We start from the raw sequence: 20,699 nt of genomic DNA on the forward strand, positions 1-20,699 counted from the left end.
TACCATTCATGCAGCCCAAGAAACCCTAACCTGATAGCATCTCCTTGAGTTGGTCAAAATGGAGTGAAATGCCAACTGACCTTGCCTGGCAGCCTTGATGTTGACAGGCTGAAATCCCCCGTTTAGTGCCGAGGAGTCAATAATATCCGACTCAAAGTCACGGTGGTTCTTGCGATAGACAAACAGGGCCACGACCACAGAAATAGCCAGGCACACGATCACGGCGATGACGATCCCCACGTAGAGAGCAACATCATCCGAGTCAGGAGCAGCTGCAGGGAGAGAGGCCAGGAACCTTCAAGAAATGTCCTCCTCACAGGGACTTTCAAGAAAACACGTTCTTATTATTCTCGTTTCCTGCAGATATTTACTGCCTTTTTTATAGGCCAATTTAAAATCCATTTCCAACACCATATAGCAGGTCTATGCCCTTTTGATGGAAAACAATCTTTGATTTCTCTCTAACTTGTGTTCTAACTCTTTCCCTATCCACTTGTTTATTCATCTAATACTCAGGCTGTGAACTGCTATGTGAAACATGTTACAGACTTAGTCTCATGAAACAAATTCACCATAGGAAATTATATAGTATGTCTTGGTGACATAATGTCATAATATTGGTATTTAGAAGTTCATCTGATACCAAACCAAGTTGGTTTTTAAAATTCAGAAGCCTTATTTTTACTTTAAAAGAAGTAAAAGAACCCAAAATTTCCATTTTCTATGGAATACCTGGAATATCAGGACACATCTTTGGTTGGTTTGGTTTTTTTTTTTTTGAACTGTAATCTGTCATTACTCCCTTCCATCCATTTGCCTTTAAAAATATAAACTAGTAAATTAATAAAGCAGAGAATCAGACATTGAATTCTCATCAGTGGCATTAAGACATACATATTTAGATAAAAGCTGAAGCAAGCACAAGAAAAAATGTGGTAATTTACCAAAAGGAACCAAAATTTATTAGAGCTGTCTTGTGAGGAAATGGCTATGATATTTCTACTAGCTGCTTATACCATATCTTCAGCACCAATTCCAAGCTAATCTCTAGCATCATTATCCACCAGACATTTTTTTCCAAAAGGTCTGAATATGTGTTTAAAAATTGATGTATTTCTGTACAAGGAAGAATCCCATTTTTAGAAATAGCCTAATGAAAAAAGGAAGTGGAAAAACAAATCAGACTCTTTTAGTACCTCATTTTTGTTAGTTTGAAACATGTGAAATCACTTTTATTTTATCTCTTTTAGCCATTTAAGCCAAGCTGCCCTGCAGCTGCAGAGGTGAGAGCTGGCAGGTGCAGAAAGGGACTGATCAATCTCCAACAGCTCTGGGCTACCAGACCTTCGATTTACCAACCTTGAAACATCCCACTTTTAACCCAGCAGTTCAGAAAGCAGAACTCTGAGTTCCAGCTCAAAGAAAAGTTACCCTTCCACCACACTTCTTCCGGTTGCTAAGGGAATTTTAATGAGAAGATGGCTCATTCTCTCCAGTTTCTGTCTCTGAGGCATCATCTTCTCCCATTTCCCTCGTGCACATGGGCCCTTATAATTCTGTGTCTGCTGCAAAGCACTGTGCCTGCTGTCAAGCAAGCAGAATGTCACTTACCCTGCTGAATAGGTCCCTTTTTTGCCTAGTCACACTAAGCTGGCCCAACAGTAAAGCCTGACCCAAGGAACAGCACCAAATTAGCATCCAGGAACATAAAATCAAACATTAAACTTACAAGAAAATCCATATTCATTCTGGGTTCTCTGTTCAGTTGAAATAGGATAAATGAAACCTTAAAAAGAAAGAAATTAAACAAAAATGGGAACAAAATCAAATGAGGAGAACAAAAAAAATGAAGCATGAAAAATAGTTTAATTAAAAAAAAAAGGAAGGAAAAGAAATGGATGGCACTTTAAAATTCTGATACAGCACAGAATTATGATTTTGCATCCCCTGTCTCCTCCAGAGCTGTACTAAGAATTAATAAGCAGGCAGATTGAAATTCTAAGCCAAAATCAGTCTCGAGTCACTAACTTTGGAGTGCTTAAAGTCTTTCTTTTATTGAGCATAAACTGTAATGGATCTAATTTATTTCAGACATCTAGGGTCATTAGCATATGGAAAGTCTTTTTATCCTTATCCCTGCCATATGCTTTAATTCCCAGGACATGTTCGGTGAGGCTCTAAACAGTTTTTATATTTAATTATAATAGCTTGCTGTTGATCTAATAGAGCTAAAGGAGACCTGTTGTCACTGGTCAGAGGTTAAATACTGTTTCGTGGAGCAGTCTATGCACAGAGCCCCTTCTCTGTATTTCCTTGGAATTATTTTATCCTGTCTTTAATACGTGTTCAACAGGAATTCCTTAGGGAGCAAAGAATTTGTCATCAAACAGTAAACTGAGTGGTTTCTCTTTGAAATTATTACAAAATCAATAAGGCCCCCAGGGTCAGAACATTATTTATTTGAAATCTTTGCAAGCACCATATATCGACAAAATCATAACACAATTTACAGCTTTATTTCAGGATGGATAAAGAAGAGATATCATTTCCTTTGTCTTTTCCTTCTGCCACCCCTCCAGCACAGCACACTGGAGCTGCTTAGTTCCCATATGAGCCCTGTGAACTCGCTAAGCATCTCCCATGTGGCAAATGAGTGAAATGCTCCAAGTCCCATCCTGCTGGAAAGGTACATGACAGATCCAAACCAAGCAGGGGAGTCACTGTTTGGGATGGGATTAGAGTCAGTGTAAGAAAGAGTACCTCTCCTCCACCACCTCCCCTTAAGTTCTTCTGAAGGGAATTTCACCCCCTCCCCTTTGATCGCACTGCAAGGAGCTCACACAGCTGGGGATTCCCTGCAGGTGAGACAAAACCGGAAAAAGCACTCCTGGTGTGTGCCTAATGCACAGGCAGACCAGAGGAATAATCCCCAGCTCCCAGAACTGCTGAGCTTGGGTGCTCGGCATCTGTTGTGCTCTACACATCCCTTGCTGCTCGGCTATATTTTTTGTTAATAAAGACACCATCTATCCCAATCACTGGCATAGACATACCTCCCTCCAAAATTTCCAGTTGTTAACTGTTGCATAAATTCTGCCTTACCTGAAATACCAGAGCAAAACCAGCTTATTTTTGATGATAATTTTTTTTCCTGGGACATCATGGGACAAACTATACTGCCTGTAATCTCTGTTTAAAGCTTTACTTCACAGCAAGGATTCCAGCCATCCAATTGCTTTTAGAAATATTACGTACTTACATTATCTCCCTTGGTTCTTTGAGGCAAGTTTACCCATGTGTACTCTCAACATGCATACTCAATTTTTTGTTAATAACTGCTTTCTCCTTCTACCAGTGTACTTGAGGTATTGGCCATGAAAAATCTGGTGAGTAAATTCTGAGGGCTTGAGTGAGTGTTCAGCAAGTCTGGGAAAGAATTTACAGTACCCTTGTTACTCCCAATTACTCCCCAGACAAGTGCTGAGGCCCATAATTTGGTAAACCTAAATTTTAGCTATAGCCTTATGCCCAGTATTTCCTTTGGCAAGATGTCTCTGGAGAAACCAAGAGGCAGGCAGAAGGAACTAAAAGGCCCAGGGACAAAGTGGAATTTAGGCTGGATGCATCTCTGAATGACTTTTGCCTTGTACTCAAATGCAGTGGGAAAGCTGAGGATGTCTCCCTGCACTTCATGTGCCCCAGCAGGTTCTTGGGGGAGCTGGAAGGGAGCAGCACACATCCCCGGGCTCTGCATCACCCATGGAGCTTGAGCTCACCTGTGCAGAGCTGAAGAGGCTATTCCTCTCTCCTCCCACTGCATCTGAGGTGGTAGGTTTTGTGTTCAAGGTTGTGCATGATTCCTGCCATGTCTGAAGGGATCCAGCAGCTGCCACTCAACAGGCACAAAAGATGGCACCACCTGGATTACCTGTGATGTTACTGAAAGCATTCTTTCCTCACAGGATAATGGAAACTCAGATTCAAGCTTTTTCGGTAAGGTAAGCAAGCGTGGGCCTCAAACATTCTAAAAGAAATCTACCTCATTGCAACCTCTCCACAGACCCTGTTAGTCACAAATACATACTCATGGCTTACAAGTTTCCACAGATTCTCTTACTGCTAACTACAGAGAGAATCCTTGCAGCTACCTAAGAGTGATGCCAGTTACCTCTACAGAAATGTTTTGTGCACGTAGTCAAAGGCACATCTATTGAAAAAGGAGGAAGAGGCAAGGATACTACAGGCTGCTTCTGCCATTTGGGCAGGACGTTTTGCAACAAAATTAGTTTTAAGCACTCCTTTGTCACTCTTCCAAAAGGGAGTGGGCATTGCAGGAGCAAAGAGAAGGCCTGCAGCCATGCGCTGGTGATGGGCAGGAGGCAGGGTTACTGCCATGATCCCAGCACAAGAGAACAAGGATTTCTATAGGAAGTTGGCTGTCACACTGGTCCCTCTGACTATGCCTTCAAACAAAAAAAAAAGAACATTTTCATCAGATAATGACACAAATCTCCTGGGATTAGTAACTGAAATAATGAAGAATGACTTCTCTCTTCAAAGTAATTGCAGTGAAGAGAGATCTTTTCCATGTATTATTTTTTTCTTCCTCCTTGTATTAACAGCACTGCTTGGCAGATACCTAAGGGACTTCTACCAGGGTGATGAACATTTTTAATGAGTGTGAATTTAGAAAGGTGCTGGAGGGTTTGACTCTAGGAAGGCTGCCGACTCATACTTAGAACAGCTGGTTTCACAGTGAGCTACTTTGATAAAAGTAATTTAAGCTTCTTCCTACAGCTTGTTGGGAAATACATGTTTTCAAGAGCGCTTTTGCTATTTTGTTGTGTAACGTACTGTTGAATGAGTAAAGTAGCAATAATCATACTTTATGCTTGCATAGTGCCTGCTGTTTGAGGTTCTCAAAGGCTTACCAAAATGGGTATTTGTTTCCCTCATTGTACAAGTACCTCACCCTATGTCAAACCTGGAGAATCAGTGGGAGGCTCGGGTTAACGCATGGAAATTGAACCACTGTAATTGCATGGTAAAGGCATTCAGTAAAAAGCCTTTACTTAAGTCAGTGTTTCTCCATGTATTCTAATTTATGTTCCAATTTAGATTTGTAAATATATTTTTTGTCCCTGTAGAAGTGTTTCTATCAAGTGTCAAGGGTGGGTCTTTTTTAACTAAATTAATTACACTGGCACAAATCCTTTGTACAAATGCAGATGTATTGTTAAAATTGCCTATTTTAACAATACAAAATATTGCTTATTTTGTTTCTAGAAAGCATGAGAAGAGCAATTTATTCACCTTTATAATGATGCAACACACTGAGAAAAGTGAAGGGTGAATATGTCAGAGTGTACTTGAAAAATTAACCAATCCAATGCTGACATATAGAAAAGACTACAGCAGGCTTTTTATCAATTTACTTTAACTCAATTCAAGCATCAGTCACACTTGGCACTGATTTGGGAAATTGTGACCATTTAACTGAATAGCTTGTGAAGCTCATTTAATTAGTTTGGTGCAGTTTCTGAAGGCAGATGATCCCCAAACATTGGAAGTCTAGCCTGAGCATTCTGGTCCCACACATCTTGCTCTGACCTTCCGGGAACACGTTTGTGCCAGAGGCCCCGGGAGACACAGTGGCTGCTCTGTGTCACTGAGCAGCCCGCAGCGTATCTGCATGTGTGGGTTCATCTGCCTTCGGGGTCAGCTTTGACAAACAGCCAGGCTGACGCCTTCCACAGCACCAACTCATCTGCTGCAGTTTGCCTTGGGAGGAGTAGATACACCTTCTGCCAAGCTGAGGTAAAATAAAGCATTTGGGAACAGAGAATCTCAGACCTATGAAAGATAACTGTGCAGAGATTATTGCAATGACTCCCTTCAGACTGACATTTAACAGACTGTCACCAAAGAGCCACCAAAACAACTTTTCTGAGCTCTTTTCTTCCACTGGGAAAGAATCTACTCCTCAGCATATTCATGGACATATATACACACACACGGTGCTTAGCCTGGGAACTCAGTGTCGTGACATGGGCTTTCTGAAATCCTGTGTTTGATTTTACCTAGAAAGCCATAGGAATATACTGCCTTTGCCTGTGAACTAGCATATTTTAAAGAGAACTTTTATCCCTGTGGTATAAAACACTAGGTCACGGCTTCATGCAGAGGGAACTTTGTAACTGGCTGCACTTTTTGGTCCTTAATTGGTTTTGTTAGCTTTCTAGTCATGCTGAATTTGTATTAATGGATATCAATTTTAGAGTGAATTGATCAGAAAATGAAAATATTTTACTCTGCTGCTTGCAGAAATTAAAATACTTACGTAAGAGAGAAAGAAAAATACCCAGTTTTCAATTAGTATTTTTCCTACCTACTTTCCCTCTTTCCAGCAACTACCTAGGTAAGACAGGTGAAGTAGCTGAAGATGATCTTTCTGGCAACTTATTTTCTAGGGCTTATACAGTTTGGGTCACATTTATGAAAATATTTACATTTATCCTGCAAAGAAATAGATTTATAGCATTAGCTGCTGAGGTCACAGTTAATCATACATAGTTTGAGACTGTCTCAAGATCAGTGAGAAAGGGAGACATGCACTCCCATTTAATAAAGTGAAGATTGCATAAAGCACACCATAACTGCTAGTTTCTTCAATGAATCATACTTTAATCTGGCACCACTTGCTTCTAATTTATAAACTCTCTTTACTCTCTCTGTAGCAGTTTCAAGAAGAGCTGAGGTCAAGTAATTCCATGGTCCTTCTGAAAGCCTAGCCACATGAAGTGTGCCTCAATAACATCCTGTTGCAAAGAACTCAACATTTTAAGCATAACATATTGTAACAGCACTTTTCCCCCTTTTGGCTCCAAAATCAATGTCCTTAATTCATCTCTGAGAAAAGAAGGCACCACACATTCAACTGCTGCCTTCCTTTCTCAGGAAGCAGATAAACAGAGACTAGTTATTACATGTAGAAGCTTAACATTTGAAGGAAGCAGTTCTTAGATTTAAAGCAGGTGTGTGGCAAATAAGACATGACATGGGTTTACTGAAACAACCCTTTGTTTTGCTGTGATGCATACACATCAGATGAATTGCAGTATCTGATAACTCAAAGCCAGCAAGCTGGTAATTATTTTTTGTACCAGACCCAAACAACATGCACCCAATTGCTTCTGTTCTTAATTCCCAAGGTGAGGTCTTCTTTCAGCATTGAGTCATATTACCCTCCTCTTTGGTCCAGCTCCAGTTAGCTCAGAATTTAATTTTAAATCTTTGGGTTTTGCTGAAATTTTCTATAATGAGTCTCAGAAATTATCCTGGGAAGTTTGAATAAAATTGGTTTAGGAACCCTAGTGACTTTTCATCTTGTTGTTAATTTCTAGTTCAATGGATCTCAATGCTTAAAAAAATCCTCAACTCTCCCCAAGTATATACTGCTGTTTCCAGATTTCAAGTTCTAGAAATTCAGCCTATCTCCCTTTCCCTGTAAAATGCCATTCTCAATTCAATGTCAACCTGATTTCAGGCTTTTTTGCACTCATGGGAAGAGACATTCATCAATTCTACATTCTGAATTCCATTATACAGAGAGGGTTTTGAGACAAAGAAGAAAAAAAGTTATATGTCCCTACAGCGTTTGCAGTGCTGTGACTGTGGCTGTGACCTTGCATTACTAGTCCTGTTTCCTTCTGCCTTACCTCATTCACCATCATTCCTACAGCTATCAGCAGCTTGCTTGAATATCTTCATTATTTTTAAAGGAAATTCTACATGATCAGTACAGTGTGCAAAGGCTCAAAGCTTTCACAAAAGGCTTTCAAGGGCTTTCAAAATATTAATTCAGATGCATTGCAATGCTATTGGCTTCCATCTTAGTCCATCTAGGTTTCTGTTTATGATGGACACGTAGTCACATATTCCCAGCTTATGAGAAGGAATTTAGGAGATTTAATTTGACATTCAGGAGTTTTAAATTGCTTTGTGCGAGCTCCACTGTCCAGAGGCTGCACATATTTCAAGTATTTTCTTTTCTACAAGGGGCAGAGTTAATGGTACAAAAGCAATCTTAGAGTAAACCCCATATTCTGACTGTTTTTAGTGTCAAGGTTTCATGTTCACTTAACATGTTGCTAATACAGATTTACCATAGGAAAAGTATTAACAATAATATTTGAACTCTAATTGCTGTTAATTGTTTCTCTCCCTTGCTGTTTCCCAGGAAAAGTATCACAAAACCGAGAAGATGTGATATGTTATACCTTACTTGTGGTGGTTAAAAATTAAAAAAAATCCCAAAAATAAAACCAACAGCAGAGTCCCTGGTGCAGCAAAAATTTTTCAGACAGAATGTGCCCAGCTTCTTCTTACATTTTCTATTCTAAAGAAAGACCTTCATGTCTGTAGTAATGATGATCTGAAGGTCAAATATGGTATCAGGCATCCCAGAGATAATGCACAGCAATTTATTTTCATTCTGAAGCACTAATTATGGGCATATTCAGGGTGGGCTATTAAACCGAGAGCTTGAGGTTTTGTGACTGATTATTTACTTGGGTATTATCTCAGATCTTTCCTGAGTGGGTGAGTTAAACGGGGACACTCTCTTGTTCTCTCCTTGAACAGGAGTTCATGATATTCTATAATTAAGACTGCAATTATGTTTTCATTTTAAATTAGATCCTGACATTTTGTTAACATTGATAGAAAGGTCTTGCCTGAGTTTAAACATGCATGACATCTATAGGGGAATAAGGGAAGATGGAAGGCAAGGATAACTGGCTGCTAAAATTTGATGTGGATTAGAATATCCAAGTTTGACATTATGCAGTCTTTTGCAGTTAAGGACTGTGACCTTTTGGTTAAATCTTATGTCAATCTTTAGTAGCACCTCAGCTTTGGGTTTGTTATGCATGTTTGACAGCAAAAGTAAACAGATGCCTGGCACTGCAACTCACTAGATCGTGTATTTGCAAATTCCACTCTTGCAATGACTGAACGCTAGATAGACTTCCTGGGGTTCACTCTGTTGTAGTGGGACAAGAGCGCTGAAATGAGGACAAGGGACACCGCTAAAGAGAGGATACATGGCAGACAGCTAGATGAAGGTAGGGACAGTTGGAAGAGGATCTAGGACAGGGGACCAAAACTGTTAAGAATGCTGGACAGAAAGGGTCATGAAAAGCATACGTTACTCACATGGAACAGGTATAAAAATCTTTGGCAGGTTTGGAAGCTCGCACATAACGTAACTTGTATTCTTCAGTTTATAACCTCAAAAATCCCACAGACTCCAGAATCAGCTCAGCTTATCAGTTCAAAGTTTGTTTCCCAAATTCTAGAAACTTCCTTCCCCAACATGAGTTTTCATCTAAGCATGCTGCCAATAATTTTGTTAGTCCAGATTTAGAAATAGCACTGAGTTTTACTTATTATTTCACTTACTCCTTGATGAGCCTTCAGATGCTCATGTAACTTTGCCCTGCTTGATACCCTGACAAGAAAGCAAAAATCATGAAATATATCCACCTTTGTATATGACAAGGAAAATATAAACGTACATTATTGTCACTGTATGGGGTGGTTTTCTTCTACAATTAAATCAATACATCAGTTAGACTTCATAAGATTTGAATTCTTCTTTCATCTATCTGAGTAACTTTTTGAGTTTTTTAATGTGTAGAGGAACAGGCGGGAATAAAAGAAAACCTAAGAGAATAAAGAAGAATGAAAAGTATAGATGGACAAGGTTGTCTTTTTTTCTCCTCTCCACGTGGCTATAATATTTTTTTAATTAGTGCAGATTTTTTAAAACATCCTAGAGATCTTACAGCACTTGCTGTCTTTAAAAATAACGTGGAGTGGCTCTTTCTGAACTTACTGAGGGTAAGACACAGGGATTTCAGTGCCCTGGGTTTTGCCTGTGGCTCTGCACTTCTGTTTTCTCCCAACACTTTTATCTGCTTCAAGCAGTTTGTTTTCTAGGCAAGAGCTCTCAGTTGCATAGGGCCCATTGGAGCGTAGATGCTTCTCAGCTGGGGCTTTTTCATGTCGCTGCAGTAAAATAGAGATAAGTCATAACTCTGAGATGTGTGCATAAACTCCCTTGTCTGCCACACCATTATGTAGTAGCTGGGTAGAAAACAGAATAAAACATCCCTTTACTCATATCAAATAACAGTATTACGGAAAACTTCCTCTAGGAACAGATGAGATGACTTCTTCAAATGAATGTACTCCTCCTGTAGGCCAAAACAGGCCAGGTGGCTGTATCATTATGCTGACAGACTGAATGTATTAGAAGTTCTCTCTTGACCCACATGCTCTTAATAAAAGGTTTTATTTCATTCCTCTGCACACACAGGCTTCTGTTGCAGTTTCCTTTGAGAGAGTTCTGCTTACCTTCTGGAGTCTGGAAAATATTCCCCTGCTCTTTGCACACTGATCTGCTCTGGTGGACCTGTGGTCCTCATCAAGCTGCTCTGCCCTGTAATTCTTCCCTGAATGCCTGCTTTCAAATCAAGCCAAAAAGGGAAACGAATACTTACTCTATCAGAGGTTCTGACATGTTACATTAACCAAGCAGGGCATGTGCAGAATATGTATGTTTTGAGAAGAAAGAGATGCTAGTATAGGGTAACCTTGCTTTCTGCTCAGGACCTGTGTATAAACAGAGATGAGACTGGAAAAAGGCAGCAGTTTGCCATTTCACACCCAAGCAGGATAAACTGCATCTTTTTCACTCGCTCAGGCACTATCATTGCAAGAGGGAACCTTATGAACTTCATACTGCCTTTCAGACAAGGATTTCAGAGCACTCAGCAAATACAGATTTGCTGTCACCATTTCACATCAATTCACTCTTGACTAGAGCCAGCCTTTTCTAAGAAGGAATGGAATTACCAGTCTGGAAATAACATCATCACCATGGTATGGTGTCTTTTCCTCCAGTGGTGCACCTGCTATTTGATTTTCCAAGTACCTAAGCTGCATGCAGGGAGAGGACCAGAGTGACCTCCGAGTTAGTCCAGATCATCATCTGTAGCAACTGATGAAGCTGTTTTGAATCTCTTCTTCCATTTTTGAAAATGACATCTCAGTCATGCTCAAGAAACAAAGGGAAAATCCACACTGGATCTGATGACACTTGGCAGTGCTTCACAGGTGGAAATTTCCTTTTGTTCCTATTCAATGATAGATTTTTATTCCATATTGTGAGACTGTATAAAGTAAACAATTTTACTTCACAGAGCAACAGTATTATTTGTGTAACTATATAACCCACAGTCTTCAAGCAACAACATGTGTTTCTGTATTACCTTGCTTGCTGCTGTAAGACAGCTTTGTGTTTTGAAAAAAAATTAAAGCACAACTTAGCCAGCCTTTTATGAAAAGCCACAGTGGTCAACTAAAGCCAAGAGTGAGTAGAAAAAGGGGCACTGGTTTTCTCCCTCTGACTGTGCTAGTGCCAACCCTGCACGTCCCAGGCATGACTTCAGAAAAGCCCAAAAGACCAGCAGGTGTCAACCTCATGCCTAGGGACTTGCTGTACTCACTCATTCAGGACAGGGACAATACAGATCCGAACACTGTGTCACTTCAGATCCTCAACAGAAAGGATATACGTGACGTGCTGTGAGCATGACAGCTGCATGTCACAACTCAGGTAATAAGCCTTCAAACAAGTCAGGTAATAAGCCTTCAACATAACCACACATTACAGCTACCTGTCCTCACAGGTTGTCCACTGTTCCTATCAGCAGAATTTTACACATCATGCAAAGCAGAAGCATCTGTTTTGTACCACAGAAGCAATCTCACACTCATTCCAGACTGTGTCCAGCAAAACACTTCCCCTTGTACGTTGTTTTAAAAATGTTTGTGACTTTGTGAAGGGAACTACTTGTACTGAAGTTTGGGCCAGCAGGAGAGTGCTTTGCTTTCTTATTCCCTGCACAGAACACCCACCGAAGTCATTAGGTGGTACGAGTGAAGGGCTAATTGCCGTGCTTCAGTTTACAGCAATCCCCTGTGAGATGCAGTGCGTGCCTTTAAAAGTGTTGCTCCTTGCACTGAAGTATTTTCCACAGCACTCTTACATCAAATGGGAAATAATGCAACTATGGAGGCAATAATGCAACTAGCGTGGGTGGTAACCAGCCAATTCTTCTTACACCTACAGCAGATTTTGTTCCAGAAGATCGTATTATTGCTATTATGGGAATTATGAAATTGTTATAATGGGAACTGCTACACAATATTATGTACTTGAAAACTTAAAATAGCAATGACTGCCCTAAATTTTCACTACATCTGCTTTTCCTCTTCAATTCAGCCTGCTGTATCTCTGTGGGCTCTCTAGTTTAATGACTGTTCATCCCTTCATGTTAATGAAAAATACTAACTAGTGGATACAGGAGAGTGTGTGTGTACTAGCACGATTATTAGTCTGAATAAATGCAACAGCAGAGTTGCATGAGGAATGCCACAGTTAGTGGTAAGCACAAACGACAGCTTTGGGTGTAAAATACTGTAATTACAAGGGATGGAGAAAGCTCCACTGTTTTTATCCCCACAGAAATCTACAGTGGTGCAGACTTGTGCTCTTTGCTGGAGCAGGGGCAGTCTGATGAAAGAGCTTATTGATTTATCCAGCTGATGCTACTGAAGTGAATAACAGACTGGAAGAGAAAGGGCTTGTAAATTAGACTCATTCAATCCAGCATTCTCCAGGATATGTTTTATATGCAGCTACACAGAGATATATATTTACAAGTGAGTTTTTGTCAGAGCAACAGGCTAATGACTCCTGGCAAGAGAGTCTGCCTACTAATTCTTTGACCTCAACTACACCCATGGTGTCAACCTTCAAGCTCTCACTAAAGACTGACAGTAAGGAGGCAGCACCAGGGCACGTAGGAACAGGATTTGACTGTGGAGCAGGTGAGAAGCTGGCCAACAGATCTCCCAGAGCGCTATGGCAACAGAGAAAAGGTGGCTGTAGCTTCCTCCACACCACATGTGCCACGCCAGACCCAATGGCATAAAACCACTGGAAAAGACTGCTGTGAATCTACAGATGCCCAGGCCAGGAGAATTGTCAGTTCCAGACCCCCAAAGCCTCAAATACTTTGGAAAGAAGCATGTTGTTTTGGGAATCAAAGGAGTGCTGTGTTTCTTCCTGGCTCAGCGGGCAGATTTTTTATGAATCTAAATCCACACGGGCAAAAATATAAGTGTATTCAGATTGATTTTGCATAAAATGAGAAAGAGAAATAAAGAAAAAGAGAGGGAAGGAGAGAGAGAGAGAGAGCAGCAGGCACACTGCCATGAAGTACAGCAAATCAATCTTCTCAGCAGTGAGGGATCAGGGAGCAGGACTGTAAGTTTTACAGGTATATGAAACCCCACGAGTATAGACACCATTAAAACACTGCCATTAAACTCCAACACTGAAGGATTATCATGGCCCCTGGAGCTAAGCAGGTCCTTATAGTGACTGCATATTTTTCATTACCATTTTTTATATACATATATATGAAGCAGAATAGGATTCACAACAGTTTCACCCTCTCTCCTGCTGAAGATCTCTGCTTTATACTCAGCATCCACTTTCACAAATAAAATGCAATATACCATCAACAGATAAATGAGATCCCTACAGGGCTTTTATTCTGCTGTACTATTATATCTACTTTTCCACAAGATTTCTGCTTAAATGGCTCTCTTTATGCACATACACAGAGATGACATACACCTGTCTAAATATAATCTGATAGTGAAGAGCTCTTCTGTGTGGGGAAATGCATCTTTTCCTCCTAATTTGCCATAATGACTTATTAACACTGCTGGAACTAGGGGTGCATTAGCTTCCCTACAATAAAAGTCACCAAGGTGTTATACTGTAAGACGTGGCTGGATGTTTTCCCTCTATCTTTAGAAATGAAAAAGAGTTCTGAAATCTACTTTTCCAATTTCACCATAAAAATAAGTGTTTTGGGGTATTACAACTTTATAGACCACTGACATTGACTAATAGCTTTTAACATGATAGAAATGCTTGTGTGAGCCACATTGAGGAAGATATTTGTAAATCTGGGAAACCTCAAAGTAAATGGCCATGCTATGCCATAGAGTAGCTCAGAGCTCACTACCAACAGAGTAGCTATCCTATATAGCACTTTTTCAAAGAGCAGACCAATTTATTAGCTGGTAGTGTCATTTTTTGTCATTTTGACTATTTCCGTCAAAAGTAACCTGCCTCATAGAATAAAAATTCTTCACTCCTTTTTTATGACAGAACTCAAAGCATTTTATGATCTGGACAAAGCAGTACTGGATGGGTACAGCCACAACTCTTTGGACAACAGAGATCTGAGGCTTAACACAGAAGTACTGCAGAGAGATGGGCTGAAGGAATAGGAAAGAGGTGTGTGTGAGGATTTTGGCTCAGGTTATTATTCTAATGAAATGTGAAAGGGAGTTTTGATGCACCAGCAGACCAAAGAAGACCTCATTTTTGAGAAGGGACAGAGTGTAGAGCCAACTAATTGTTCATCAGTGTTTGTCAGAATCACACTTAAAACCTGCTTTTCTTTGCTTCTCTCTCTATTAGTCAGAAAGGCAGGACCACGGCATGAATAGGCAGAGGTGGAATAGACTTCAGCGCTAGAGCTGATGTTCATGAGGCTGCAGCATGCTGATGACTGGATATGAAGTTTGCATCAGCACTGCATTGATGCAGTGTACCTCTTTCTATCACAGGTCATCCGAAATTCAAAAAGGAGCATAAAAATTACAAATAGAAACACGCACTCACCATTCCTGACAGTGAGAAGCCAGAAGCTGATCTGCCTGGCCAAGTTTACTCTTTTGAAAGTGCTGGCTTTGCCCTACATGCTCTATTTTTCCATTTTCAGTTCTGTAAGAGCCACTGCCAAGTTTCTCTGGACAGATGCTGAGCCAGGACAGAGAGGAGGGCCATTTGGTGGGGAGAGCCAGCAGGAGAAGGCTCTGTTATGACTCTTTCCAATTCTTCACTGTTTCACATTCCAGGAAAGAGGAGCAGGGTGTCCAGACTGGTTGAGAACTGGATTAACTAATTTCTCCTACAAATGGTTCTGTGACTTTAGGTCATTGATGCTGAACTGCAGCTATCTCAGGGTTTGCCACACACACCCCACATCCTGGAGAGAGCACTTACCCTGCATGCAGAGCCCATCTGTGCAGTTCTTGGACTGCAGCACCAGCCCCTCGCAGTCCTTCCCCCCATTCTTGGGTGCTGGGGCCGTGCACTCTCTCCGGCGCCAGTGGGTGCACTCCGTGCCACAGGTGGACCACTTGCTCCAGGATGTCCACTTGCCATCCACTGAGACAAGGAAAGGACACAACTTGTTAGGGGTACACAAAAGTGAGACCAAGACAGAACAATGCAGGTGTTGGCACAAGCCAGCCTTCAACTCCCAGCCATTCCTAGCAAGGCAAAAGGACCAGCAGCCTACTCTTCTCTAAATTCTGCTTCTGGCCTGTAAATGTACAGTCACCCCCACATCTCCTTTCTCTCTGGCCTGGCCCCATTCCTGGTCTTCTCCTTTATATAAAATTTTAACCAGTTTATCTGTGCTCAAAGTATACAAGCAACAAGTCAGGAATCTGTGATTTAATTTTTTGGCACGGGGGTGACATTTTTTAACATAGCAGTTAGACTTGTCCAGAAATTCTTCTTTAGTAGGAACATATTTAATGTTAAATATTCTCTATTAAAAGAAATATCTAGAAGCACCAATCTATTTCACATGAGCAGAACCAGGAATGTGTTTAGCACCTTTCAAAATCCTGAAAATGATTTTCAAAAGCACTAAACTAAACAGCTAAAGAAAAAATATGAAATTGCTCCAGTGACAGAGCTGGATTACCAAACTTCACAAGCTGAAGATGACCTTACTGCCATTGAATTGTATGGATCAGTAGTAGGAGAGCACTGGACAGTAGGACAGATGTCATAATTTTATCACAGAGAAGTCACCAACTATATTGCATGTCCTGAAACAATTTTGTATTTTTCAGGAGTTTACATTTAAATAATTTCTAGAAGTATGGATACACATCTCTTTCCAATAAAAATGCCTTTGTATTTGACGATTGTATATGTCAGGTAAACATCTGCCTCAAATTTAATATCCACATCCCAGATGCTTTACTTGCTGAGACAGCTGGACTGAACAGACATTGCAAATATATTTGCATCACAGTTGCTTTCTATATTCAAATCCCAATTCTTTTACAGAGCTTTCAACCTTTATCTTCTACATTTTGAAGCTCTGAATGTTCCCTAAATCCCCTGAATTATAAGAGCAGAGACCACAGTGCAAGCAGTGTGCAAAAGAAGGGCTGGAACCTGTGCTGCTTCATGTGTTCACTACTATATCTACTTAAGCAATACAATTGCATATTAATTCCCTGAAATGCTGGATTTATTAATAATGAGAAGGAGGCTTTTGCAACTAATAGTGTTCTCCTGAAAAGACTGATGACAGACCAAGTATTTATGTGTGCTGTGTGCTCTTCATACTGAACCTGGACACAGAGTGGTGCAGGCTATTTTCTGGACGCTCTGGCCCTCGCAGAAGGCGCCGCCGTTGAGCGGGGCAGGGTTGGTGCAGGTCCTCGTGCGCTTCTGGAAGCCTCTCCCGCAGCGGCTGTTGCACACGGACCACTCGGTCCAGGTGGACCAGCCTCCATTCACTGCAAAGCGAGAGAGAAAGAGCATGGTCACACAAATAGCCTGGCTTGGGCAGCCCCAAGGTGCTTCTGGCTCTGTGTCACGTGGCCTCCAACAGTGGCCACGAGAGATGGCACGAGAAGCAACACTGAACGGGCACAAACCCACGTCTCCAACACACCAAGTGTATGCCAGAAGTCATTGCACAAGCTGAAGGAATGCTGATGCTGAATGAAAACCATCATTTGATGACTATTAGGGTTGGCAGGTGACCTGCCTCAGCCTGAAAACCAACCTGACCCAGCCTTCAGTGCCTGGTGGAGTGTGTATGATCAAGATCCCTGTAGCTCAGCCAGCCAGAAGCCTGTGCTCTGAGAGCTGCACCGTTTTCCAAAGGGAAACCTGCACTTCCACTTATTCTCAGATGCACCCATCACCTATGCATGCTTAGAGACCCCCATGCTTTGATTAGATTTTGAGAATTTTCTTTTCCTTTCCTTCAAGAAGGTGACTTCAGGATGTCAGGACAACTTCACTCACCCCTCTGTGGACATATCTGGTGCATATATGAATGTCCCAGCACTTCCCTAACAGATATTTAAGCTGTTCAGAATGAGCGAACACTAAATGCATTTCTTTCTGTTGGACTTTGGGAAGGTATTTATCTCTAGGAACATATTTATGATGACTCTCCTTTTCACCCACTTCAGTTTCTGGGATAGATGGAGGGATGAAGAAGGAGTTGTGCTGCTCTACATAATAATGTCATTGTCAGGGTATGGGTAATAACATACTAACTGCTTGGATTCCCTGAACCCAAATGTTTGTGATATGACACAACCCTTAAGCATCTCTGGCAGCAAACCCCATAAAAATGCCTGCTCCCTACACATGTCTCTTGAATACACTTTTGAAAAAAAATTCTGTGTATGTATGAGGAAGGGTTGTAGTACGCCTACATCTTTATGTTTCTGCATTCATCTCAGTTACAAAACATGGTGCTCTTGCATGGTCCATCCCTCAATATCAAAAGCACTGCTAATCAACTCAATTCAGCCAGTTTTCTATGAAAACTGAAGTAAAAAGCCCTCATTGTAACTTCAGAGAAGCAACTGCTTACAATTAAATCTAACTGCTACCCTGAATATGAAATGAATATTAGGGATAATCATAGGGATTTTTTCCTACTTGTCTATCCTATAATTAAGCTGATTGTAAGAAACACCAGTTCAGTCAGCTGGCACATAATCAGAGCAGGTTTTGTTCTGGTGGATACCCCCACCTGGAAAGCATTTGGGGCAGTAATTCTACAGGGGCAAAGGCTTGGACTGGTGGGGGAGAGCTACAAAGCAACACAGGCTGGAAAGGACCCTAGAAGGGCATCTCATCCTTTCCCAGCCAAAGCATGGCCAGCCTCACTCATATCAGGACTGTGGGTGCTGACACAGAATAATGCTATCCCATGCTTTCCATTCCCCTGATGTTTAGCTGTAAGCTAGGCTGTGTGCCTATGAACTGCAGTCCCAGAACACTTTGCTATTTTGCTCTTGATGAGGGTATGTTTTGGAAGTAGGCACCAAAAATAAGCTTATTTAAAGAGATATAAAAAGATGGTGGATTCTGATGAGCTCTGACACTCTTACCAGTCTCTGGAAGCACAAACTACCTATCAGTTTCACTCTTATTTCTGAAAAGGGTCACTAAGAACATGAACTGTGTCAGTAGTAAGCCATGCCTTGGACACTCCTGCTGGAGGATGTGCCCTGGTGGCTCCCTGCTGTATCCAGCTGGTGTGTGTTACAGCAAGGGGAACAGCCGCCTTCTCTCCACTGAGGCTGTTCCTCTAGGGGGCTGTTCCTCCTTTAACACCATTGCCTGTCACCAAGAAGCCAAACCATCAGACTGCTGAGGGATTTCAGCAGTGCCCCTGACTGCAGTCCCTGTGTGTGGCTGCAAGTCACCAGGCAGTTCTGGCAGCCCAGCCTGGACACTGACTGCAGCCAGAGTTGCACATGTGCACTGTGCATCCCCCTCCTGCCCCACCTCCTGCTTGGAGTGTGTGTCCATCCCCGTGTTACAGTAGAAGGCATCACTTACCATAGACTATCACAGTTGCTGTGGTGCTTTTCCTCTTGGCCACAATGTTTTTTGCAACGCAGGTGTAATTGGCTGTGTCAGAAAGCCGGGCTTGCTTGATGATCAGGTTGTGATCAATGGTGATGTAAAAATTGCGGTCTTCCACGGGATCAATCACCTCTTCATTCTTCAGCCACTCCACCTGGGGGTTTCAAAGGGCCAGAGGGGAGGCAGTGAGTCAGCACCAAGTCACACCAATATGGGCAGACACAGTATCTGTGATTACATTGCTCATTCCAGAAAACACTACAAACCAAGGCACATGACGAAGGACTCACCTGATGAATGTCACCAACTGAAATAAAACACCAGGGCAGAAACACAGGAGAACACCCTTCATGCCTACCCTCTCTTTCAAGTCCCCTTCTGTCCCACTCATCCACACAACCGCTGTCTCCCCTTGCCTTGAAAACATCAATGCATTTTCAAAGGCTGCCAGGTACTGGACAGAGAAATGCGGATCTGTGCTTTCAGAGTCGGAGGCAAGGCAAAAGGAAAGGGTGATACCTTAGAAGTGTATCTACAAACAGAAAATTCTCTTACAACCTCAGAAACTCTAAATCAGCACAGATCTCACCCATTCTTTTCCATATCTTGTCTAATTAGGCAGTTAATCATGCAGTAGCCTTGTACTTACCTGCCCTGAGTCTAAAACAATGAAACCCTATACTGGTGTGGGTCACACTAACAAATCACAAACTCTAATGTTTTTAAGTACACTTGCACTCACATGCACATGCATGTCATTGTCTTGCTTCAATCAGAATGAAACAAAATAGAGTCGGTTGCAAAGGAAATGGGAAATCACAAGCACATCAGTGCTTACTTTTCCTTTTTATTTGTGTAAGTTATATTTTACTTTAATAAAGCATAATTTGCTTGGTTGCATAGAAAAAATATTTTCCTATGTGGTTTTTAATCTAGACAATATTCTATTTATTGACTTCCTAGGAAAACACCCTGTTATATCCCAGCTGACTGCTGTGAGCCACTTCAGTATAATTTGGCTGCAAATCTAGTAGCTCATTTTCACTTGAACTGAGTGCGCTGAAGGACAGGACTGTGGCCCTGGATAGATCAAAGCTGGGCCTTCATGTCACTGGGTCACTTCAGCCTGTGCCCAGGATTTAATTAAAGGAAGAAAAACATAAATACAGTCAACCCACCGGACTTGTGAGGTGCTAGATGCCAAGTCCTTCTCTCACAAACCCCACTTTTCTAAAGACATTTGAGGAACTACCCAAGCATTGGCATACCCCAAAAGCAATAGAGGACCTGCTTACCACCTGAGACAGATGTACACACTGCCCCAAACTGTGGTGAGAAAAACCAGAGATTTCTCCTGGTCTTCAACACAGTTCACCCCCAGAAAAAGCCAATCAATGCTTCAAGAGCAGTGCTGGCAGATGTGAGCTTGGATTACAGGTGCCCACCACCCACTCTCCACCTTTAGCCCTGCCTTACACAGCTCCTGCTCCGCTATTCCAGTTTGGGTGGATGCACTTCAGGACTAAGCTGCTTACAAAGATTTACACCTTAGTGAATGTAGAGCCACTGCTCCAAGGAAGGCTTGATTTAAACCCCTCTCTTTCACAGCAGATCACTGTGGGATGTGGCAGCCTCACAGCTGTTGATACTGCGGAGCCCGAATCCGGTGGTGGAAGAAGGGCTCTGGAAATGGGTATGTGTGTCTGCAAGGAGCTGGGGAGGAAGAAAAAGGCATAAAACTTTGAAGGCTGTATTTCTGTCACCATCACAATCATGTTTCACCAAGGAAGATACAAGCTCTCAGTCAATAATCTGCTTTTCCTTGACAGAATGACTA

General features: G+C 41.6%; 1 protein-coding gene across 3 annotated transcripts in view; it reads right to left on the minus strand.

Annotated features, from left to right (window-relative positions):
* Nucleotides 1-20,699, minus strand: part of UNC5C (unc-5 netrin receptor C) — a 252,542-nt gene that overhangs the window by 30,373 nt on the left and 201,470 nt on the right. For all 3 annotated transcript variants that reach the window (XR_011150534.1, XM_069013117.1, XM_069013118.1), the window contains exons 5-9: nt 18,836-19,016; nt 16,594-16,761; nt 15,221-15,385; nt 1,730-1,786; nt 81-272 (exon numbers count right to left, since the gene is read on the minus strand). Coding sequence is in view for 2 of the 3 variants with exons in the window: in XM_069013117.1 (XP_068869218.1) it covers nt 81-272; nt 1,730-1,786; nt 15,221-15,385; nt 16,594-16,761; nt 18,836-19,016 (763 nt within the window). In the remaining variant the exon portion in view is untranslated. The remainder of the gene's footprint in view (nt 1-80; nt 273-1,729; nt 1,787-15,220; nt 15,386-16,593; nt 16,762-18,835; nt 19,017-20,699) is intronic.

The sequence above is a fragment of the Aphelocoma coerulescens genome, chromosome 4, assembly GCF_041296385.1.
Source record: "Aphelocoma coerulescens isolate FSJ_1873_10779 chromosome 4, UR_Acoe_1.0, whole genome shotgun sequence".
Lineage (NCBI taxonomy): Eukaryota > Metazoa > Chordata > Aves > Passeriformes > Corvidae > Aphelocoma > Aphelocoma coerulescens.